The sequence below is a fragment of the Watersipora subatra genome, chromosome 1 (genome assembly GCF_963576615.1).
Source record: "Watersipora subatra chromosome 1, tzWatSuba1.1, whole genome shotgun sequence".
Classification (NCBI taxonomy): domain Eukaryota; kingdom Metazoa; phylum Bryozoa; class Gymnolaemata; order Cheilostomatida; family Watersiporidae; genus Watersipora; species Watersipora subatra.
In genome coordinates this window covers 49,000,169-49,025,868 of record NC_088708.1, presented here as the reverse complement: position 1 = coordinate 49,025,868, position 25,700 = coordinate 49,000,169, and the positions used below count along the sequence as shown (strand labels likewise).

General features: G+C 36.2%; 2 protein-coding genes across 7 annotated transcripts in view; both read right to left on the bottom strand.

Moving 5' to 3' along the window:
• Positions 1–9,841, bottom strand: part of LOC137388442 (uncharacterized) — a 29,737-nt gene extending 19,896 nt beyond the window's left edge. Inside the window, exons 1-7 of the mRNA XM_068074930.1 lie at positions 9,787–9,841; positions 9,171–9,257; positions 8,874–9,057; positions 3,571–3,649; positions 2,940–2,953; positions 1,596–1,836; positions 620–746 (exon numbers count right to left, since the gene is read on the bottom strand). Of these exons, the coding sequence (XP_067931031.1) occupies positions 620–746; positions 1,596–1,836; positions 2,940–2,953; positions 3,571–3,649; positions 8,874–9,057; positions 9,171–9,257; positions 9,787–9,789 (735 nt within the window). The 5' untranslated portion in view covers positions 9,790–9,841. The remainder of the gene's footprint in view (positions 1–619; positions 747–1,595; positions 1,837–2,939; positions 2,954–3,570; positions 3,650–8,873; positions 9,058–9,170; positions 9,258–9,786) is intronic.
• Positions 9,842–11,754: 1,913 nt separating this feature from the next.
• Positions 11,755–25,441, bottom strand: LOC137393690 (tropomyosin-2-like). 6 transcript variants are annotated; one of them, XM_068080365.1, is made up of 9 exons: positions 25,221–25,441; positions 25,012–25,137; positions 20,208–20,341; positions 18,140–18,257; positions 17,574–17,644; positions 16,115–16,190; positions 15,348–15,410; positions 14,754–14,823; positions 11,755–12,650 (listed from the first exon to the last, which is right to left on the bottom strand). In XM_068080365.1, exons 1-9 carry the CDS (start codon positions 25,332–25,334, stop codon positions 12,568–12,570), a joined length of 855 nt encoding a protein of 284 aa, XP_067936466.1. In that variant the 5' UTR covers positions 25,335–25,441; the 3' UTR covers positions 11,755–12,567. The 6 variants fall into 6 exon arrangements, with proteins under 6 accessions (XP_067936466.1, XP_067936455.1, XP_067936474.1 ...); XM_068080354.1 differs by lacking the exon at positions 14,754–14,823 and adding an exon at positions 14,582–14,651 and having other exon boundaries at positions 25,221–25,440; XM_068080373.1 differs by lacking the exons at positions 16,115–16,190; positions 18,140–18,257 and adding exons at positions 15,904–15,979; positions 19,055–19,172 and having other exon boundaries at positions 25,221–25,439.
• Positions 25,442–25,700: the final 259 nt, after the last annotated feature.

Here is a 25,700-nt window from a genome sequence, read left to right as displayed (position 1 = left end):
TTCTGTTATTTACAGGCATAAAAATATATTTTCTTACAGGAATTGGTCATTTGTGTGCCATATTTCTATTAAAGGCATTCAAATATATTGCCTAAAATAGCATCAATTATTGAATTCACAAGTTCTAGTGCAGTAATCCTTGAATAACTACCAAATGTCTAATATTGGTAAGAAAAGGCCGTACGATACATAATGAAACATTTTACTGACTCTAATAAAGAATTGTGATGGGATATTTGCTATCTGATGCATGTTGAGACTCAGTGTTCAAACATTTTTAGATGCAATGAGAAGTATTTCAAATATTACTATTATACATAGTAAATACAAGTATTACAAATATATTTCATAAAACCAGTGATATACAATGTGAGCTTAGTTCTGTCATCTGAGCCAATTGAATGAAATTTATTTATGACAAATTAAATTAATTTAATGATTAAACACTGTACCAGCTTTTCTTTGGCATATGAGCTGCTGAATTTTTTTTACCTCAATTGATGGAACTCATTTAGCTAATTCAAAGGCAAGTAGCACTGTCTACTAGTTATCTTGTCAAAGGCCACTATTTTAAACTCAAAACTGTTCAAGGAGAAAAGGCACATGTACATGTATGTACCTGTTGCTTGAGTTGAACACGTAGCACTGTTGTAGGATGCAGTGCAGTCATAGCTGTGAAGGTGTACATGAGCATGGCACCAAACACTGCTATTAGGTTTATTCTTGGACTCGTCATTTTTATAAACCTAAAAATAATAGGAAAGACCAGCATGATGGTAAGATTGTTGTAGCAGTATGGCGTTCCCAAACATTCTTACAAACTAAACCTTACTGTTGCTAACTGTGAACAGAGATCAACTTCCAATTTAATCCATATCTGAAGCTAATACACTGGTCATGTTTTGCGAAGCGGTCGGCAAAACTAAAAATAAAACAAACCCTGATAAGATGTATAGTTGCCACAATGGTCAGCAGTGATTGTGATGAGGTTTACACCGTTCTATATCTGACGACTATGGAAGCTGTTACTTTTATTATGCTTGAAATGGAGTTCAAACAAAACATTGTCAAAAGTTCTCAAGTAAGAAATTTGTTCACAAATTAGTCTGTTCGACGCATAGATTGGCCAGTACATCATCACATCTGTGAAGGTAAGGTAAATACGTATGTGCATCTCTCACTGATAAGCATTACTATATTGGAATTTAGAACCACAGAATTGAGGTGCGATTAGCTGAACTAGGGAGGTTTTCTCGTTTCAGCACCAACTTAAAAATACTTAATTGACCTACATGTTTCAAGATATTACAACTGCAATCAACAGCTTGTGTGGCTGAAATTGCTTATTCTAGATATCAAGACTCCTGTTAGAAATTTACCAAACCAAAAAGAGAAGCATTGATACCAAACAATAAAATGTTTTATAAGTAAGAGACAAATGTTGAGATTAGACTTAGGAGCGCATGCACTGTTTCACCTTAAAATAACTTTAAATTGTTCTTGAGAAACAATGTGTCTGAATCTGACATGAGTTCTTTCCTGAACTGATTTACAGAAAGAAACAACCTGTAAAGTATTTACTGCTCCCTACTCACCTTAAATTTTTAAACTTCAGATTAAATACAATCAGTACAACAGCATAGATGTATCCTGCGAGAGAAAGTGTGAGAGTGATGGCTGGTAAAGCCCCAGTCTCTTCAGTAACATTGCTAGTTGCCACTGTCTGGCTCTCCATGATGTCTGACTCCCACTGCACTTGGTCCTTCACCCAGTTGCTTGTATACAAACCAGTATAGGTAGAGAAGCCTCCATGAGAAAATATGGATAGCAATAAAACTGTAATTAGGCCTAGTCTAGTCTGTAAGAACGATGTTGTATATATTCACTTGTATCAATGACAGCAAACTTGTTAATGGAGCAATGTTAGAGGTTGTCTTGCCGCTAGAGGCAGATGAGCCATAAGACAAGGATGCTTTTGTTACCAAGTGCAAACGCCATAGCAGTCTTAATTGTAAACAGTTGCAATATTAACATTATACATACAAAACAAAACAAGTGTATAAAAGCTAGCTGGAGCGGCCACAATAATTTGATGCAGCCTGTACACTCAGAAAACCCCACGAGGCACTAATCAAACTGCTACGCTTTATATCATTTTTGACATACGCAGCATGTTCTGTGTATAGCCAAAAATTACAACTTTGATATAAAATTAAAAGACATCCGCAATAAAAATGTTTTTGAAAATATCCAGCCTGAATAACACTGTCTCATTAAAATTACCTTTCTTAGTTTGTTTGAATTTATTAACATGTACATGTAATAGTAAAAAATGAGTTAAAAAAACAGAATCTGATACTTATAAAATCCTGACTGCACTCAACCAGCATTTTAGCAGCTCTATGTAAATAAGTGTAAGAGATAAACTACTATGAAGGGATTTTTCTCATCATTAATTAAACATCTGTAAATGAGAAGTTCGAGTAGTTTATACTTTGTTGCAACATTCTTAGTAGTTGCATCTACCTTTCAATTATTTTTGAAGAAGTAACAGGTAAGTAGAGATCGAAATAGTAAGTTTAGCTTACTAGTATGAACAACTTACAAACCACATCATAATCTCAACTAGCTCTGTAGGTTTAATCTCCATATACCACTACATGATTAATGCAACCTCGTTATAAGTCACAAGCCCAATTGTTATCACAGTATCCATTCATTAGTGTATTACACACATTCACACTGCAGGTGCATCAAAAACCTAGACGCATCTTCCGGTTCAAAAAGACAGAGGGGCTGTACTTACTAAAAAGAACAACTGGTCACAAGAGGCACTATAAATGGCATGGTTAACGAATGTGCTTTGGTTAAGTGTTGCATTAATTTTTGCTACTGTCAAGCATAAGGCAGGCAGACAGACAGCCTCAGTATGCCATCACCTTTAGCTTCGTATCTGAATAGAAAGCTTTGATGTTAGCAAGGAATGCAGCAGATGGCAATGTATGGTTCTAGGTGAAGCACGTAAAATTTGCTTGTGACCGAATGGTAAGATTCACAACTTTCTATCATGGTTGCTCTTAGTACTAATGTTATCAAATGATTACAGTTAATTTGAGGCACAATGTGGTTATGATCTTCAGCAACTGTAGCAAGACCTAGACCAAACAACCTAGCCTGCTTCCTGATAATATCAGTGCACTACGCAAAATCTAGTTAAGATTTTGCGAGTTCTCAGAAGGATTTGACTGCTATTGACCAAAGAGTTCAAAAATTTGGAACACGCAAATATCATTTAATTGTACAACAATATCATGTTAAACACCCAGCACATGCTGCAAGATCCGCTTAGAAACAAGCATAACTAAAAGTATACTTCTGTCAAGTGAACATTCAAGTTACTAAGTAAGAAATTCTTAATTAAAAATTGACTTTTTTCGAAAATGACCTATAGCACAACAAGATTATTGCTGCTATCAACTAATATCAGCGTAGATATTGACAACAAAGGTTTGAGAGATTTGACAGCTCAAGTTTTATTAGCAAGAAAATGAAAAGACAGAAAACAACTACGAATCTGCTTCGTCCTCGCCCTTGGTTATCCTAGTGTAGATGACTTGAGCTCTGTGTTTGCTCACCAACTTGATCAAACCTGTAATAAACATTTACATCATTGTCACCAAAGACCCACTAGCTATTGCTGTTGAATACTGAAAACTTTTTCAGTTGCTCATTGAACAAAAAAAGTTGTCAATTTGCTGTTGATAACATCACACATGCTACAATTCGCAGCAGCATCAAGCAAACGATCCTAAAATCAGCAAAGAAAAGAGCAAATCTGTGTTATTGTACATGTATAGTGTACAGTCATACTTCGACTTACGAGCTTAATGCGTTCCGAGACTGAGCTCGTATGTCAATTTACTCGCATGTTGGTGCAATTTATTTATATATAGAACAAATAAATATATATTAATTGGTTTCTATACTCTAAAAATGCAAATAAAACACTCAAAACAAGATATTGTAACAGAAAAGGCATGTTGATTATTGACCTAACTTACCACATGCTTTCAAAAAGCAACAAATAAAAACAATGCAAGGAAATGTGATTAATGAAAAAGGTAAAATTAAATACATACAGTAGCAGCTAACGCTAGCATTTGCCAGGGAGGGAGATATAAGTGTTATTCTGCATTACAACATTTGAATTTGATAAATTTGGATTTTATCAGTCTTAAAAAACAAACTTAAAAGCAAACTTTCATTTTAGTAATTAAAATTTCTTTGGCGTTCATAATTGGAAGTTTCTCGCCGGTTAGCTAATCTTTCCTTTGTTTTCGCTTTCACGACTAGCCGGCCGTTTTAAGATAAACCTATCTAAGGATGTTTGCCTTTGTCGCTCTTTCAACGTGTTGCGATTAGAACGAACACTGGTGTCGTCACTAAGGGTTAATGCACGACCACTAGCCAACTTGTCCGAAAGTCTATTTTTATAGATAGCACCGGCCTTTTCACATAGGCCTTTTCGCCTGTATTGAAACATCGTTTCAGTTACGCTGTCACCGGCCAATTGTTTATCTTTTATGTTTTCCAATGCCTGAGCAGTCTCTCCATCAGCGGTCGTGAAGATCGTGGCGTCGTTTAGAAACGCATTATGGTTAGTCCTTTTGCAAACTAAATGCCCTGAAAATAACCCTTCGGTTTGATAATTGTAGATGTATTTCTGTCATATTGCTGAGCTAGATCAATCACGCATACACATTTCGCATATTTTACAATAATTTTCCGTTTAATATCAATTGTTATCATTTGCTTTTTCTTTCCATTATCTTTCATTTTACTGGCAAACTTTCGGTCTACGCACCGTACTTTTAATTCACATAAATCTGCACTGAAAATTGCACACAGAAAACACGGTACAAAAGTATAACTAGAGTAGTTGAAAAATACAGAGTGATGCTGTTCTCATAAAACACCTCCGGCATACTTTACAACTGACTCACGGGCTCGTATCTCAAACATTGCTCGTATGTTAGCGCTAAAACTTGTTTAACTGCTGGCTCGTATCTCAAGTTTCTCGTACGTTAGAGCACTCGTAAGTTGAAGTATTACTGTATTACCTTTTCCACACGCTAAATGACTTAATAATTGAATTAATTTCTAGACGATAATTTCGCCTCATGATGTCGACACTGAAACGAACTAAAATCATATAATCGTACACCAAATAAATTTTTATTGTAATCGTAGCAAAATAGACTATATTTAGCCATTACTTGCTAATGATTTCACTTTTACATTTGAACACCTTTACAGCTTTATTTTTTCTCCTAACTTATTTCAACAAAACACTTGTTATGATATGAAATTTAAAAATGTTTGTTCAAAAAAGTTTGCAAACCGTTACAGCTGTTTTCTTTTTTTCTTAATTCATTTGAACACAAAAAACACTTTTCTCATAAGATGAAGTTTAAATTAAACCATAACTGTCACGAACAACTTTTATCGTATTTACTAGGTGAATCAGACACGCTGATTCCAATTTTTTACTCAAAATAAAGATTAGTCCACCAACTTTCAGAGTAATGAATGCTTTTTTACAGCGTTTTAATATCGGTCTTGAAAACAACACGATCGGCATAACAAGCTCCGCCCATAAATACGTGACGTAACCTAGCTTTTTAGTAACAGAAGTTACGTAGGGATGTTTAGACCGATTTAGAATAATAGATATGGGTGTTTTAAAATCCATTAATATCTAAATTCAGCCTTAAAAATAATATCAGTCTTTTCTGAAAGGTAGATGAGCTATTTAACATTGCATATTTAAAAAAGCGCGATAACAACGCTAGCTTGTGATAAAACCGCGCTTTTTGAGCTAATTTTCCTCGGCGTCCAGCCCATTTAAACGTCATGTAACAAGCTACGAGCAATTTCAAATAGTTTATATACCTTTCATAAAAATCTGAAATTATTTTACAGGCTGGATTTAGATAATAATGGGTTTTAAGACACCCATCTCTATTATTCTAAATCGGACTAAACATTCCTAACTTCCGTTCCTGAAAAAGCTAGGTTTCGTCACATATTTATGGGTGGAGCTTGTAATGCCGATTGTGTTGCTTTCGAAAAGGATATTGAAACGCTTTAAAAAAGTCTAAATGACTTTGAAGGTTAGTGGACTAATCTTTATTTTGAGTACAAAATCGGAATTAGCATGTCTGATTTACCTAGGAACAACGATAAAAGTTGTTCGTGACAGTTATGGTTTAAGGCATTTGTTCATTCCACCGTGTGTCCGACCAATGCATCATTCAAATATTTCTTACTTATGCTACAGATTAGCTCAAGTTTTAATACAGCTTAGAGCAGTTGCCATTGGCCAAGTTTCTTTACCCAATGAAATTGAGTGGCTCGAGCTAACATTGTACTATTCACTATAACAAGAGCCATGTCTGCCAAAGCTATCTGTCCTAAACAATTTAAGAATGTTAGGAAAAAAGATTGCACATTACAGAAATCAAACCTGTACATTTGGATGCACCAATGTGAAGTCGAGCGCACTATCGCTAAACCATGCAGCAACCTGGCCATGCTTTGGAATACTTGCAGGTATAACCATTACACATCATGATCTCACACAACGCACAAGACTGCGTACTTAAACCGATCGCTATCAACTGGACATCCGAATGTCGACAGACCCTTGATTTTATTTATGTACATTATTGCACAATTTGAAACAAAATAAAAATTGTGTCTTGACGAGTTTTGGTCTGTAAAACAACCACAACTTCTTGTTAGCACTGCCCATATAATTCAGACCTAATCTAGTCAACTATTTTATAAAAATAAACCACTGCATGCCAACCCTAATAAATGACACCTATGACATGAGAGTGCACACTTTGTTAAAAAGGGAATGACAACTTTGATAATTTTAAACAGTAGTGTTTTTGGTGAGATGACACGTAATTGACTGACATGATTGCATGCAAGTAGTAGCGCAGGTCAAAATATGTGCAGATTGAAACTTATATGTGGGTAATAAATAATTTGAAAAACTTAAAACTTCTTTCGAGATAATCAATGAAGAAAACAAATCACTACCACTATATTAGCAAGGGCTTAGCTATTAAACCATTTACTGTGGGCATGATGTATGTATGACAAAAAAACTTAGGCAGATCATGTGCTGATGTTTATCAATACAAACCATTCGATGTCAAAACTAATATTTCAAAGTCATCACACAACTTTCTTGAATCAAATAGTTAATATAAACAATAAATATGCAAAATCTACTTCATTTTTACCAGCAATAGAAATATAAAACTAACTAAACTATTCGCAATATCCACAAAAAATAACATGAAGGTTTAAATTGAATAATAGTATGAGTAACAGTAATTTATTTGAAAGCAGTTTTGGGGGCACTGCGAAAGATTTATAAACAATTATTCTATGAGAATCAACTCCTTACTGTAAGTTTCAATTAAACAATGTTAGTAGGTTTATTTCAACAAGTTGCTACTGATTCTACTGTCATAAAATATTGGCTCGTCCAAAACAGTTAATGGTTCATGTAGGTTCATGCAAACAACCATTTTGGTTGTTGCATGGCTACTATAAAAAAGACAGCCCTTAAAAAAATGGACCCAACCACACATAAATAAATTTCATCTAATACAACATTGAATCTGCATATTAGCTTATCCGTCATAATTTTAAGAAAAGGGCATGATTACAAAATGGCACTGGTTGTGCCTAATTGATCGGAACTGTATTTAAAGATTGACTTGCAACAAAATTCACATTACAGTTATTTGGTATCAAAAGATTCACCATGTCTTACTGTCGTGTTGTAAGTGCCAAATATGTGGAAATGTGATTACAAGCTCTTCAAAGCTCAAAAACGAAAAGCCGCCGCAGATTGGAATCTCTTTATTTCGATGACGTAGCCATGAAATTTGGTTATCGTCTTGTCGCGTGATGTTCTCCCGTGAATTGAAAGGGCAATAAAAAGCTCAATATAAAACTTATCGTAGTACTAGTTTATGTCAAACACTTCGGGTTTTACCGAAGCCCCCGTATCAAATATAGATGCTCGCTACTTTACAGTTTTGTTTCGGCATTATTCAATTGTCAAGTTGTAATCTGATCATGTGACCCAATACTTCGCAAATAATTTCTGCAGCACTTTTCGATTATCACAGGTGACCAACAGACTCGCCATGATTATCAGACAATGATATGTACTCCTTCGAGGTAAGGTTGAAAAGTTAAATGAATTTTTATGGTATGTTATAAGATATCAGTGCTAAGTGACAGCATTACAACGATGATAAAACAGACGCGTAAGAACAATAGGTTTTATTGAAAGCGTGAAGTATAATTGTGAAAATATCTCGACGAATAAGGTTGCATGGAAGTGTAAACAGAAACCTTCTCTCACAACTATGTCACATTTGAGCCGTTTTGGAAAGAGAATCCAAACTACGACGGTCTCGTGTGGCTGCGATTAACTGTTCTTATTGAGTTTTTAAGAGCTTGTAATCACATTTCCACATATTTTGCACCTAAAACACAACAGAGTAAGACATGGTGAATCTTTTCATATCAAATAACTGTAATGTGAATTTTGTTGCAAGTCAACCTTTAAGAATTTCCATGTATACTAAACTCCCAAAAACATGGCTGACGAATATTTTGCACACATAAACGGTTGAAAATATAAGCCGCTTATTTAGTACATTGCTTGACAGATTTTGCACCAAAATGAACGATTTCAAAATTGATGAAAATCTCTGAAACAAAAATATCACAAATCTTGCATTTTAAAAATTGTTCCATATAATGCTACAATAACTAACCTTTAGAATGGAGCTCAATAAGAGCAGACCTGGCAAGACTGCCTCGAATTTTGAGTCTCTCAGACACTACTGATGGGGTAATCAACTTATACGCTGGCACTTCTTTATATAACTTGTCATAAGTTGACTTGTCAAAAAGGACCAAGTTGTTAAGTTTGTCTCTAACCTTTCCCTTGGACCATTTCTGAAATACCAGATAACCTGTTAAATATTTCCATCGAACATACAAGCACATTGATACGTGGCTGATGATGCCACAAACTGATGATATTTCACGCTGAAGTGAATCATTCAAACCTTTTTCTTAGCTTTTCCACCTCCTTCTTTCTTTTTCGCGGGAGCCTTGCTAGGCGTCTTGGTATCTTTACCTCCCTTTTTTGGTGGCTACAATTAGAAAAACAAACTAAAAGAACACGTGTCATTGGAACTGAAGAAGACCGATCATTCAGCAGCATGATTAATCCACATTTGATGAATAACCAAAAGTGAGACAAATAAGACTAAGCACTAACCAGCGAACTAATACCTACTAAAAGACATGTTAGCGTTAGTGTGCATTATTAAAAGCAGGATTCCCCAAAATTATGTTCTTCAGTTGACACAAAATGATAGGTATTAAACCAGTATGAAAATGTCGCTGTACACAGTTGAACTATTTTTCTTAGCCGCAGGCAGGTGTTGAAGTGAAATAAACCAATACGATCGCAAAACTACAAGACGGCACGTTTGCAAGGAAGTGCTTTCGCGTGCGTGTCTTTTCGTATTGCCTCTACACTCAGCGTCAATATAATAAAAGATGCTAACAGCTATTAGTACTCCAAACCTTAGATTTAAAATGAGCAGTATAAGTCCACAGTTTTGTGAAACGAACCAATATCCAATATAAATTAATCTATTAAGAAAACGTGCTTACCATTTTGTTTCGGGGGTACCCTCAAAAGAACGAGATTTCGCGATACTTCGACAAACTGATATCCGGCTAATTTTATAACAGAGTTATGGGTTCTCTCTTTGTTATGTCTATTCTTAAACTTCTGAAATGACAACTCCCAAAAAATATAAACAAGCCATCAAGCTACGTTTATATATGTACATTACATGGACATCTACATGTATTTGAGCAGGTTGAAATAACTCTTATTGGCTTAATTGTCCAGAAATGCATCTGCTTTAAAAAACTGAATGGCTAGATAATCATATCTACACTGATGACATTAAAACACAGAACGCTCCATTTATTTTTATTATAATACTAGCTCTCATTCTAAAAATAAAATGTCGAGGTATGCTAACTACATGTACTTACTACAAAATAAAGCAACTAATCAACATGTGTTCCTATGGTATTTGTGTTTTACGAATGTAATGAACAACTCTGCAAATAATTACTGAGATGATAAATAACTTTTTCTCTGTAAAAGCGTACTACTTGAGAACAACTTGTCAATTGTGACCAAGAACCAGCCGATATGTTGAGGATGCCAAGTCAAAATTAACAATATAATGTTTCTATATTGCAACTACAAAACGAAAATGACAAAAATTTTGTCAAGAATTTGAACTGATTTTACTGTTTCACAAAAAGTAATGCCTCTGTATATTAACAATCTTAATAAGATGGACTGAAAATGTTACCTTTCCATATTTGTGTTCTCAATCTTTGCTTTATATTAAATCTAATGACTAGCTGCCTAAAATACCTATCCCTTCCAATAGGTAATAGCTGTGATAATAGCCATTTCTGGTAACAATGGCAAAATAAATGTTTGTGTAGTACACTACATGCATTTTATTGACAAATAGAAGCTTGCTGAACAACAAAGTTCAAGCTTGAAATATGCAAGTGCAAAAATGGATGGGCTTTCTCTGAAAAACTATAATAAACACTATACTATATGTAATTGAACATTTCGAGTGAACAAGGTCAACATTTTTAGTCAGTACACCCCATTAATATGGGGTGTACTATATTGGCGTGTACATAGCTATATACACACACCAGTATGCATAAAGGTATGTATTTTATACCAATACAGGTGCCAGTTTGCTAACAAATACTGTATTTGGACTATTATTAGAACCTGCTTTGTTGCACATACGTACACACTAGTCCTTAGAGTTCCTATTGCTCATGTAACAAGGAATATTATCTAGTTGTCTTAAGAGCATTGATGCGTGAAGATTTGAGATAACATAATCCACGTAATCAATCACATTTTATGTTTAACTTATCCAAAATATAAAACCATTTTGTCTGCTGAGCGAATCTGGCAGATAATTTTTAATGGATCATTTCACACATGCGGAAGTTCCTTTACAAAACCATAAATTTGCTAAGGAGAACGTTTCTCTGTGAGAATAAATTCATCTAATTTTCTAGAGCGGTTGGTGACTATTGTATGCATTTCATTTTGTAACGATTGATGTATTGCACACTGCAGTTACAAACCGCTTGATACACTATTTGTCTAGCTATTAAACTTCTCACAATTCCTGCTTGCAAGCGAGAGTGATCAACTTTGTCTCAACCAACACATTTTGCATGCCATTTTATAATGCTTGTCGAGTTCATTTCATGCTATTCGGTAACTATAGATTGGGCTAGTTCATAACTTTATTATATCGATAGCGAAACCGTATTTATCTACATTAAGCCAAGGTTGCTATTATCAAAACTGTAGTAGCTGTTTTGTCACTTTCATGCAACTCTGCGTCAAAAGAATTATCTAAATAAACAAAATGTATTTTTGACCACTCGTTGAGCTGTTTGCAATGCAAACTAAAATTTTCTCATGTAGCCAGCAGAATTTTATTTTGATCTCCCCTGCCTACATGCATGCTGACAGAGCGCAAGTGTTTACACTAGGCAAAATAGAACCCATAATTATAAATAGTTATATTTTTGATATGTTCCTGTTAGATGTTGGCTGATGCCATCATTGGAGACCAGTGGAGACTGAGCTGATTGGGCTCGTACTCAGCTACAGTACACACGAGAGAACATAAGATTGAATGACAGACAGAAAAACATCTGAATCAAAGATTAGATATGGGTAGACAAGACACATGTATGCGTAATTACAATTCCACCTGGACAGCTATAGCAATAATGTTATATTAAAACCATCACCAATCTTGATAAAAAGCTGATAAAAAGCAAATATTATTCTGTAAGTCAGTAGTAAAGGATTTCTAATACAAACGCAAACTTTGCCAACTTCTTCACGTTACTAATTAGAAAAGTCAAAGTAATATTGTGAAGGGTGACAGTTAGCTGCAAGTACTAGTTATGTAAGAAACGAGCAAAAAGCTAGTATGGTCAAGCACGAAAAAAAGTGTAGCTGGGCTCAAACAAAGCATGACATGATAGTACAGGTCTGGAATACACTACAAATCTAAACATCTTATCCACGGTGGTTGTATGTAGCATTCCTCCAAGAAGTCGATCATGGGGCGCGTAAAGAAAATATTTGTCTCTAATATTTTTGATACAATTTTCAATATTGATATGCACTGCAGTGCACACCTTATTGTCAGAAAAATTAATAGTAAGAAGAGATGAAAACGGAGTACAAACAAATTAATCTATCGTCAACGACAATGCATACCGCTGTGTGTTATCCTACACGGTCCCGCTCATTAAATGACTTATGTCAAAGTTTTATTGATAATCGTATGACGCTTTAAGACTTCTTTACATTCCTCCGAGGTCATTGAGGGTGTGCTCCAGCTCGTCGTTTAGAGCGCTGTATGCTTCATTCGCATTCTTCAGATCCTCTGCAAACAGTTGCATTACATTATGATTTTAGTTACACTAAAGAATAACTATCGATTTATCATTTTTGAAATCTAAGAGAAAAAATAAGAATTATCTGCTCATCCCAAAAATTGCTATTTATGAATAAACAACTCCCACATTATTTCTTGGCTGACAAATAATGCAACTGCGCTGTGGAAAAATTATCTTGTTTCAAAATTTCACCACAAATAAAAACACACCACAAATTTTGTTTGATTAGGTTTTTGGGCTGTCTCAACAAACAGTTAACATCTTACTTTATAAGAAGCTGGTCTATTAAAAGAGCCATGAAAAGTGCCATGTTTTTATTTGACTAAATACTGTTGGAATAGTGTTCTATGGGTTGATAGATTTTAAAATGATCACTCGAAGTATTTCTGAACATTTATTGCAAATTTGTAGCTAATTTTAATGCACCATGAATGAAATGGCGCATTGAAACAAGTACTTGGACCAATGATGCGAGTCAGTACCTTCAGTAAGTGATAAAAAATTGATTAGACCATTATATTGTAGAATACAAATTATTTTTATAGAATTCAATGATTGTTCACTAATATGCGAGTGTGTAATACAGCAAAAGACCTGACTGAGTAATCAGCAGCCTCAAATCACCTACAACAAAGGTTGCAATAAGCATATGTGCTATTCATCTGCAATCTATCAGTGATATTAGTCAATTGTCAAATAGACGGCAATAATTGTTTCCAATATCATTTGTCAGTGTTAGCGCATGTTCATTTTATTCACAGACTAGAATAATATTAATCATTTATTACTAGTGAACATTTGATAATAGCCTCTTTTGACCGCTAAACGCTAACAAATTAATTAAATTACTGACATAAATTGATGTCTTGTATATAATCTTGCATTGTGATTTGCTAAACAGATTTAGCAGCGAAGTTGCCTGTTTCAATTGCCTACTGGAAACATCAAAACAATTAAATTTGTAAAATCATTTTACAAATTTTATGTCAGAAAAAACACAGGATTGCAATACTTGAAAACAAAATACCCTTTTTTTATTTCCCAACATTTAAATTCATACAAATAATACCACTTATGTAACAAATCTTGCATAGAAGCCTAATAACGAGTGGCAATATCGCCGGTTCCAGTAGCGACTAAATCGCTCTTAATTTTCAATTTGAAAATCTTCAGCACTCAAGTTCATAAAATTTGCAGTTATTAAGCAGTTCCAATCATTTCATGACAGCCATAACACAACAGTTAATTCCCAGGTTTAGTATTCTTACATGCTGACTTTTATCAGAACTTTATCAAAGTTGTGGCGTGACGATTATTTAGGAACAAAGAAACTAAGCTATGAGAGTGCGTAAAACTGATCTTATCACAAAGTTTAGTAACCCTTTCCTAGCCATGAGCAAGTTGTCGAGTTGACACAATTATTATCTACTCATTACCAAAAAGCACAACAAATTTCAGATGGAATTATAATATTAATTTTTGGTTAGTTTTGCATTATTAATGAGTAGCAACCTACACGGCTCGTGATGAATTGAGTTGTCACATTGGCCCGGCTTGACTGAAAGCAACAATTCCACTAATATAGTGGCACTAACCTCTATATCATCAATGACTCTAGATGGATGATTTGCACATGCAGTAAATGGGTTCACATAATATGCATGATGCGGTACAAAGCGCACAAAAGCATTTTAATATGTACTTCAACTCGAATAAAAACATTTGCTGTGAAATCTCAAATTCAGAAAAGAAGGTGAAAAGATTAGCCAAATAAGTGACTTATGGAACAGTGTATCCAAAACTGGAGATGTTTTGACTAACAAGCCAACATCAAACCTCACTTAGCGCGGTGGGAACATTTGGGAACACGGATAAATTCTAACCATGCTAATAGATAAGCATGAAACAGGCCTGTTACCTTCAAGTTTCTCATTTTCCTTCATTAACCGTTTGCAGCTGCCTTCAGCATCATCAGCACGCTTCTCAGCCTGTGAGGAAAGCAAACGAAGACACGCATGCGTAAAACAAGAGAATACCATGCAGTCAACCCGGGGTCACAAAAGACAACCTCACACAAAACTCTCAGCTACCTTCTAGCTGCTCATTGTTCTTCTGTTTCTCAGCTGCCTGCTTTTCGAAATCTACTGCTTTCTCTTGAGCCTGGGCAAGAGATGTGACAACTAGTTACATACAAATAAGGCGTGCCAAACCCTCGTAGCCACATGCCAGTTGCATTGGCATGGCATTTCCTTTACTGGATTTGTCAAGCGCAATGCATATCCCGCTTTTGTGTCTTGGCTCATAGCATTACGTGTGGCTTGCCACATAAAATAACCTTATATAGAAGTCCTTTGTTAACATCAATAGCAATGAGACACGGGCTATATATTTCAAATATGCTACAGAAAACAAGTGAAGTGAATAGATAAGGCTGTATGGCTGATATTGCCTTGTGCCCATGATACTATCCAAGTGTATTCACACTATCAAACCAACTAACGTGTACACAGTTGTTAAGGCAGACATTTAAAAGATTACACATGTAACTTGCCTGCGAAACTAAATCAGCACTTGAAGATCTAGATCTGATGGGAGCGTTAGGAAGCTGCGGTTTGATGCACGATATACAATAAACATTTGACCAACGTATCACCTTAAAGGATAGTGAAAGACAAGTTACTTACATCTTTGAGTCGTTCATTCAGATCCCTGATTGTATCCTCATAGGTTGTCTCTCGTGAGGCAGCCTGCAGAAAACAAAGCCGCGTGAAAACAACAGATTCAAGCTAGCCACACATTAATAAACCTATTCTTATGTTCAAGTCAAATAAAAATAACGAACAAAACCACTGCTCATCTATCTACAAGGGAAGCAAAAGTTTCACCAAGATCCAACTCCCAGACTCACTCCACAACATGCTCCATGTTCAACACTCTACAAGGAATGAAGTCCTCAAATCACCAACTTCCGATGGAAACGGAAAACAGAAAGTCTCCTCTAGAAAGGCATTGCAAGTCAATAAATGGCGGGATTGGATCAGCGGCGAACAAGACGAAAATACTAAGGGGGGACACTCAAGCTAACGCAAATGAGAGGCAAGTACATAAATCCATCTACAACAAAATTTATCCCACCGCGAGAAAATCTTGACTCTTGGGTTCGGCAAACATCTACGAACTATTACAAAACCCAAGAACAAAAGAGTTGGATCAGCTCAAGTCATGCGAGAGGTCTAATACCTTCGCCACTGAGTTCTCCAGCGATTTTAGATTATTTTGAACGATTTGCAGTTGTTCCTCGAGATCGGTGAGTTTGCTGTAAAGTAAAAACAGGTAGGGATGCGATAGAAAGCAGACAGAAAGACAGAGAAAGAACTGGCTAGCACTGCGTTGGGGTACACACGGTGATGGAGTCTCGTCGCCAGGCTGTCACGTCAGTGACTCTACTTACCGCTGATGTACTAGCTTCAAGGGATTTCATAGCATTTCCCACAATCCTAAGTTGCTCTTCCAACACCGTGATTTTTCTACGTAATGCATTGATAGTATAGTATCACATGATAATAATTGTAGGCCTGAGATATTATAGTAAACACCTATAGCAGAGAAGAGAATAGATATGGTCTAGCAAGTTAGACACCAACCTTCACTTGTCAAGGTTGTTGGCCAACAAATGATAATCGACAGGATACCATTAACAATCCGGAGCATATATAACACCAAAGAAAAACAAACAGCATTTGGCATCCCAGTTGTAAAGTGCTCATACCCATACAGAGGGAACAGAACAGAAACACAAAATATTACCTGCTGCAAGAAACATGCGAAAACATATAAACACAATCATGCAATTCGGCAATGCTTTAAACGTTTATTTAGCATGGCAGCATGTATTCTACACAGAAAACCTATCCATTATATTTATTGAACACAGCCTAGGTTCACTTTGACACATTGAAGGACAACCGAGTATGTCCAATTAGCACAATATAGGAGTACTTTGCCATGAACTAGTCAATTTATCGCTGCTCATTGTTTAGCAGTTGGACACGCGTACAATTGTTACTCATTCATCTGTAGAATGCCTGCATTTATCATTACCCCTCCCTTTTTCCCAAACTTGTATCCTTTAAAGCTACCCAACAACATAACTGTGTAGTGACATGAAAACTTGCCTGGTCTTCTCTAATTTCTAGGGATTTTAGACTAGATGTGACTTCGTGCAGATGGTCCTCAAGCTCTCTGACCTTGCTGTAACAAACATGCATAGCATCGCACACACCACTCAAGGGATGTAACTGAAACATGCAGAAAACCACGGTTGCGATTGAGAGTTCACAAAAATGACCACAGCTAGTCCAACCACAGGTCCTATGGGGAAAACCACACGCTCTTGTCAGCCATCGATGTGAACGCAAAACTTTTGATTTTGATTGATGACTGCATCAGCGTCTATCCACGTGCGATAACTGCTCATTTCCATAAAAAATAAATTAAATACCACTACGGTTTGCTGCTCATTTTCATAAAAGATGCATTAAATAGCTCTGAAAGAAAGGAGTTGCTCTCTTTCATCCTTTCCGCAAGCAATTAATGATCAATTTTGACATATACACGTGCAACAATTTTGAAACTAAACGAATTTTGTTTTTAGGCAAGATGAGTCATATTGATGACTTGAAAATAATTTTGCTACTGGAAAATCTGTTGGCGATAAAAATTAGTTTTTAGCAAAGAGACATCAGAGTTTGCTTACCGTTCGGCAGCATCTGCTCTTTCTTCAGTGCGTGCTGCCTCATTCTCCACAATAACTAATTTACGTGCAGTCTAAAACACAAAGCGATACATGCCAATGGGGATGCAAACACTAGCACACCACTCAAAGGGTAATGGCCAATCTGAAGACTCACTGCTCGGCAGTCAGCAACTTGGAGTCTGCTCTTGTCGAGTCACCCTCGACCATGGCAAGCTTACGAGCTGTCTACAAGAGCAAACAGAAAGGTATTCTCCAGCTACAAAGGAAATAGTCAAGATGAGTCACATAAAAAGCTACACTGCAACAATTACTACAGAACTAGCAATGAATCATCTGAGGCGTTTCATCTAGTTGGCATTTGGTTGTAGACCATAGATGGCACGTCTTGGGCATAGCGCAAATACTTGGTGGGTATCAGAGCATGACCGTATCCCTTTCACAAGGATCCGCCGGCCGCAACTTCACGACAACAGTGCAAGTGGCTCAACCACATCGCCAATCAATTCATGGTTTATTGCAAAACAAGTCAACCTTCAAAATGTAGCTGAGTCAAAACCCAAAGCAAACGAGACAACATCGAATCAACTACCAGAGAAAAACCGGCTGCTTGGGTAAGTGAGGTCATACGAGCTGCTTTAAAGACCGGCATGACGGCCTGCAAAAACAGCAAACATTACTCAGTCCATGCAAAGGAAACACACAATTACATGCCGGGCTGACCTCCTCCAACTTCCTGTTGGCGTCAGAAGATATAAATTGAGCTTCTTTCAGTTCTTCCTCTAGCTGAGAGATTTTGGATGTTTCATTGGCACCCCTTGTCTCGAGTACCTTGCGTCCACTAGAATACACAGTGTTGCATAATGAGCTCCTTCAAAGCGTCAGCATGGCTAAAGACTTGAGAAATAAATCCTAAGTAGGTTACAGTGGCCAATGACACCTGGCCGAGTCGCTGGCCTCTGAGCCCATATCATCTCATTCATGCAATGGTTAATAACCTAATTAGATGTACACCAACAGCATCCCTTTCATTTCGCTGTAATCACAGAACCATATATTCGAGAAGCAATGCCTGCACTGTCCTACTCAAGCAATATCAGTAAGCGATGGAGTGTTCACACAGTATTTATCAAATGGCAGCGATTAGAAATAAATGCACTTCTCAGACAAAGCCAGACAGTAAGATAGGTTTTGGTTCATCAAGTATGGCTGACATAGCATTCGACACACGGTGCTACGGAGAAGAAATATAGAGGGATGAATAAGAATGGTCGTACAACGCAGTCAGCGATGAAGCTATTCACACGCAATGCCTACAAACAAACAAGAGCATAATAAACCATCTATTACTATTGACTGCAAACAACACTTTCATTTTGGACACTAAAAAGAAAAAGGTGTGTTATAAAACAAAGGCAATGGCAGTGGAAGCAAAGATACAGTGGACACAGCAGAGTATGACATGCGATACTATAGCTATCTTCTCTCTACTTCATGCCCTATCAATATACTACTCATCTTCATCAGGCAGTAGTAGCTCGGCCAGCAGCTCGTGCTTTCTGATAACAAGCCTGACAAGTGCTTAAGCAGCCAATAACTTGTCCACGTGTCTTTCGACTAGCTAAGATTGCTTGTTACCTCGTCATACATGCGGTCTCTCTCTTCTGCGGCCTCTTTGACAGCTCGTAGTTGTGATTCGTGGGCTGACAACTGGTCCTCGACACCCATATTGCGAGTCTCCAGCACTTTTCTGGCACTGCACATGCACACACACAATACATGGTGACAACTGGGCTGCATTCGCAAGGAGAAGCAAACAATTTGAACGAACTTCTAAGGGAAAGTAAAAAATGTCATGACTATAACACTCCTCGAAGTTCCAAATGCAGAGACTGACTCAATTTTTTTAGAAACGATACATAGAAGTAAATTATTTCTTGGAAAGACACCCCCATTACCCCCCCCCCCCCCCCGGCTGCAGCTCTGGGAGCTCTGCGGGAGAGTTGAAAGTAAATATATTTTGTATTTACATTAAGTAAACCACTAACAAAACAAACAGGAAATGAGAATGTTCACTGAACATACATGCATACAGTCATAAACACTCCATGGGAACGAATGTTACGGCACGATGTTGCTTGGTTGGCTTAGCAGGTGCTCAAGAGCGGGTTACAAGCAGTTATCCTAAGAGCTAATTCAAGCTCTAACAAGTTTGAGATAAAGCTAAGTAGGCTATAGAGGTCTTATTACATGAGAGATAATCTCACTGTCTAGGGAATGCAACACTAGCTCATATTCCAAGTGCTCTACAAAGGCCCCGCACTATCTCACCATAATCAGATAGGTTCCCATATCAACAGCAACTGCTAACATCAATGCAGTACTGCGGTGTCACCCTCAACTGAATCTGACTGTGGCATGACACTTGCCAGTACATTTAACGATGAACTATTAATCTATTAATCGCTCGTAGAACTAGGAGAGTGGGCTGTTGTAGGTCACACGAAGTAAAAATGTCTGAAAGAAACATGACAGCTCATAAAAAGAGCTCTTAAAGTCAGCCCTGCCTAGATGTGGCGGCCAAGTTAAGTCGGCAAGAATTCTACCTTTCCAACCAACCAACAGCATGCAGACCTAATCAGGGCGCACTATTGCGAAACATGATATACTGTGGGAGGTGAAGCGCGCAGACGCCAGTCGCGATGAATTTATATCTTTATATCACATTGATTCAAGAAGAACAGCTGAAAAGGTCAAGAACAGCACAAGATTTAGTTTTATGCCCACTAACCGTTCGCTCTCATCAGCGGCATGTGAGGTCTCGTCAAACTTCTCATTGGCCTGCTCCAGACGTTCCTCCGTTGTTTCCAGTTTTTCTTCAGTCAACTGAAGTTTTCTGTTTAAACTTGCCACCTCCTCGTCATACTAAAAGAAGACACCAAGATTAAGCTCAAGACAACTACATGTAACTTTCCAAGTCCGATGGCACATCCACCTTCCGAATTACTGGCCATAAAAAACCAATGCACTATAGCTTTATGAAACACCGGGCACACAGGCTACATGCAAATCTAAACAGCAAATAAATAATCTTACTTGACAAAGTAACAGTACGTTTTTGTTTATTTTAACATTCAAAAGAGCGAAGCGAATGACTAGGTTCTCAACAGAGATATTTTCATCCTGAATTATAGGGTCTGAAACTTCTTATTAGCGAAATAAAATAGTGCAGCTAGTTTTATAAGTTGCTACTATTTCTTCTGGCAACCACAATGCGTTCAGTTGTCATTATACAAGGAAAATGGCATGTAAAAATCGACCAAGCTGAATCTTTACACGAAAAGCAAAGATATGGGCCACCTCTCTTCCTTACATGGATTACGTGACCCCATAGTTAGGTCTGGGATGACAACAGATAATATTATCTTATCATTCAACCATAAATTTATGTGAAGGTGTGCCAGTAAGATGAATGTAATGGATGAAACAAAGGCAGAGGTTGGCAAAATTACATCTAAAATGAACAAAATATCATTTTTTTTTCTTTTAAGCGCAGTAAATCGCCAGACCATGTCAAAGAAACCATTTAACATTGTATAAACTCTTACATAAATTGCAAAAGTAAACATAAACAACACCACCATTCAGGAGAACAGTGAACATAGACACTGCACCATTAACTCTAAGCAAACATTGAATTTAAATTATTGGTCTATAATAACGTGAAAGTCGCATAGAATTTCACTACACATTGTTTTTTCCTATACAGTTCCGAAAGGGAAAAGTACATTTAGAAGTGGTCCAAGCAACTTTCACAATGGATAGCGCTACTCACCAGCCAGTACTATTACGGAGATTACAACTTGAAACGATAGTCTGATTCGTAGATATTTGAACTCGATATGAGAATTACAAAAAACTCGTAAATTGTGCCACTTCATTTGAAAACATCCAATTATTTCAACATTTTTATCTACTCCTTACAATGATAATAAACAATGTTTGTAATTGGATGAATTGATCAATAAAATAAAATTCAGGAATCGATGATCCTGAACTAGTTTAGTTTGCACATGAAAACCTCATAACCATCACGTTTAACTATCCATATCCTTAACAGCTAGCTAATATGAACCGATGACTTTAAGGAGTCTGATACTATCATTGAGTCGGCTTTTACAGGCTACTTTTGTAAACACCAGTAGCCTATAACTGAGAAGGCAAACATTTTTGATGTACCAAATGGCACAACAGGATTTGTCAAGCTACCGTGCTCTAGCTTACCATGAATCAATAACTTTATGAGTCAAGAAATAATCCTGAATGATGCAACTTTAACATTGAAATAAGTACATGCTAAAAATGTTTAAATAGAGATCTTCCGATTCTTGGAACGATCATTCATAATAAAATAAAAAGCATCATATAAAAACTTGCATATACAATTCCAACTTATATTTAAATTCCTATCAAAAATAATTATCATATTCAGGGCTATATCATGATTAAATCACCTGATTTTTCTCTTGAATCAAAGCTGCGCATTCCTTGCACTTCGCGTCATAATTATCTTGCAAATTGTCTAATTCGTCTCGGAGAGCTTGCATACGCCCTTTCACAGATGCCAACACAACTCCTCTATCGCTCGAGTGATGAGACATGTTAGCAATTATGTATAAGGAATGTGTTTCGAGAAATATTTATTCAAGACTAGGTCACCGAAAGCTGTTCTTGCCGCCGGTAGTAGGTTAGAAGACTGACGACAGGAGACCCGGAAAAGCAACCGATCTTATCGCCGCATAATAAATCCGCTTACAAAATAACGTTATCAGGAAAGAACAAACATGGCTTGTTTGTAAATAAAACGTTGAAATTTATTACAATCTATTTAAAAATGTGGTTTATAATTTAAAACAAAATCTAATTATTACTTTATTCCGTAAATACAAAACGAGTATGGCAAATATTCCTCCACGTTAACTTACTGGATAAACACGAGCTTTCGCTTTTGGCACAGCGAGGCAAACACATTATCACATGAGAGTTGTCCTTTTCTGTAAAACAGCGGTGGAACTAACTCCTATTATAATGGTCACAATTACGTTTACTGTAATAGGTATCTAAGCTCAATTTAGTCAAATGAGTCTTATAAAGAGTTGTTTCCTCATGACGAACGTCCACGTCTACCAAACAAATGTGGTTGCCATGTCAAACTGCATGTAATCTGTTTAAAACTTGCAGCACTAAAGGAAAATTGGTAAACAATGAAGACAGAAGAAAGAAAATTGAAAGGCAGCGAATGCAGAAAAGTGTTCGCTGTTAATATTTTGACAGGCATATAATAATTTTATCAAAGTATTTGGTCTCTTCATAAATGCTGGAATGTTGAGCAATAATAGGTAGCCTTTTGAAGTTCGATATTGCTATCATATCACGCTTCAAACTGTTTTTATATTTCTTTGACAAATCCCAGCACAATATTTGTTGGTCATAAAAAACTTTACTAGCCAAAATGTAATGAGTTTTACCTATTATTTACCACTACAAACTATGCCATGATTTGGCTTATCACGGAGGTTTTCAATATGCAGTATAATAACAGTATATGTATAGGATGAAACCTGATCTATCATATAATAAGTATTTGCAGAGAAAACCATTTTTGTTTCTTCACATAGAGTACCGATTCACTTGAAATAAAAGTTACCGCATATTTGGTTTAGGAAACTTGGCAAAGATTAGGATGCATTTTGCAGCTCTGAAGTACACAATAGCCATTCTTACAGGTTGGTATAACTTGTGTAATTTAGTTAATAACTATTTTAAAAATCAATTAAATAAAAACTGACTTTTAAAACAAGTTTAAAACCGATATTAATTAAAAAAATTAATACAGATTTTAAAAATCAAAGAAAGTAAATGAATAGCAAACAACATGGATATGAGGCAGCATGCTCAAACGATGACTGCTCGCTGTCTATACATAGAGACCAGTTCTAAAAGAATCCCTGAAATTATTTTATATACGGTAGTTGATCCAGAGTTCAGTTCATAAATGTTAGATAGTTGATGTTAAGCTAGAGAACGTGGAGATCTTTAATGGTGACATCACATGTCTATCAATCAAATCTCAACTATTCGAGTGATGACATTGGCACCAGTTTATAAATCTCAGCGAGTCGTAACTTTAAAAACAATTTGCTGCAGAGTTAGTCTCTAAATTTTATGACCTTAAGAGAAAGATTAATAAAAAATATTATGTTGTTTTAGTGACAGCCTATGCACTCAGCCTCTCATCCTACTATCAATGTGTGCGAAGTAAACAGTTCAGTAGGTAGCAGATTAAAACTATGCTAAAATTAAGGTGTTTGAAATTGCTAAAAACTTGGCACAACAGAATTTTTCAAGACAAAAAATTTAAAACTGACTTCAATGCTCTAACTTTCGGTTGACCTACAATCTAAATGCAATAAAAGCTATCGACTTATGCCACTTTTCTTTTACTCATTATTCTGTTTGAATCTTTTAGGCTTCAAGTGACAAAGATAGATAAAATAGCCACCTGTTAGGAGTTCAACTCTTCTAGTGTCACTGAACATAATTGGGAACAATATCCTATTTATTATAGACGTGTTGGCATCCTAGGGTGCTGCCACATCATGTAATTTGTGATAGATATGTCACAATCATTGTATTACAAATACATCTATATTTGTTAAAAAGAGAAATTAACCATTAAATCTTAATTATACAGTTTTACAAGAGGTAACTATATATGTGAATCATTTAAAGACATCATTGCTATGTTGAAGATACTAAGTGATGTGTCATTATTATTAGAAAAATGAAAAGAATTATATAATTGTAAATTGGTAGTGGTAAATACTATTATATCAAGATGTAGCTAAAGTGCTCCACAACTACAATAAAAGTATACAAATGTATGTTTTGAGAAACCATCAAAAACCAGCTATCATAATTGTACTACCTATAATAATACACTGTGTGTAATACAAAACTCCTGCCTACTCTATATGGTCAATGAACAAAGCGCACAAATTGCATGTGTCTTCAGCAAATATATGTAGAAGCGATAATTAGTGTTAATTGCTCAATGTACAGCGCAGTTGGTCTAGCTATTCATGTACGATGGGTATAGGATATCCTTACTCAAAAGTAGACATGTGCTACGCGTATAGCAGTTTGACGAAAAGTTATTTCTAGACATTATAAAAAGGTGGAGAAACTATTGAGTAAAACCATTCTACTGGAAATTGTGCGTTATTTAAATTAGTTCTGTCTGTATTACCATTTAAGGCATTAATAGCTAATAAACTTCATAAAAAGAACTGGTTTATGAGCTGAAACAATTGGGCAATTCATATACCTAGTTGAGTTAAAAATTCATATTGTCAAGATAACTCCTACTGATGGATTTGATAAAAATCCCAACTGAAAAAAATTGAACTGACAATCGACCAAAAGGATTTGAAATCATCATCTACAGTTACTGTATTTATTGACAAGGAAAGGTCTAACTTCCCTTCTTCACGCATGTACTGGTATTGACAGAAGGGAACAACCAAAAATCTAACCTTTTCTTTCTGTTCTTTCCAGTCCTCAAGTTTTTTTGTAGATTCGTCAAGTGAGTCTTTGGCAGTGCTCGTGTCCTGTTCAAGTTGTGCTACTCTTTTCAGCAGGTTATCTCTCTCTTCCTCTATCTGCAACAGCATAGAACTCAAGCTATGCTATTAAACTGCCATAGAAATGACTCATCACTCTATATGTATTGTTTGATACAAACCTTTTCCTTCTCATCTCTTTTCTCTATGACTGTTTGGTCAAGCTGGTCTGCCTTATCTGTCGCTGCGTCTTTGTCATTCTTCATAGAGAGCATGGCTTTCTTGATCTGATCCATCTTGTTTTATTTTCTTTGACAAACCTAACTGGAATCTAACAAAAGAGCACTCCTCCGAAGGTAGATGCTGATGCTTTCGCCGGCAAGTAAGTGAAGGCAATAAGTTGCAGCAACATCTCCTGATATTTAGTCTTAATTCTCGAGCATTTATTAGCCGAAAGGTTAGTGGAGGAGGGATGCTTCTGTTCGATTAATGAGAGAGAGCTTAGTCTAAAAGGATTACTGTGAACTCATTAAGGTATTCATAAGGCATGGTGGGTGATTGCAGGTATCTGACTGGGTGAAACGTTATGATTTACCCACTCTGTTTCTAATTACCGTAAAGAACCAATAAGTATAATTACTCATCTCCAATCAGAAGAGGAG

Excerpts from the sequence above, each read along its gene's own strand:
- LOC137393690 (XM_068080365.1), bottom strand. The coding sequence starts at position 25,334 with ATGGATCAGATCAAGAAAGCCATGCTCTCTATGAAGAATGACAAAGAC. Across the intron at positions 20,342-25,011 it reads GGAAAGAACAGAAAGAAAAG|TATGACGAGGAGGTGGCAAG; the intron begins GTTAGATTTTTG and ends GTCTTCTTTTAG. Across the intron at positions 16,191-17,573 it reads AAGTTGCTGACTGCCGAGCA|AAAAATCACGGTGTTGGAAG; the intron begins GTGAGTCTTCAG and ends TGCATTACGTAG.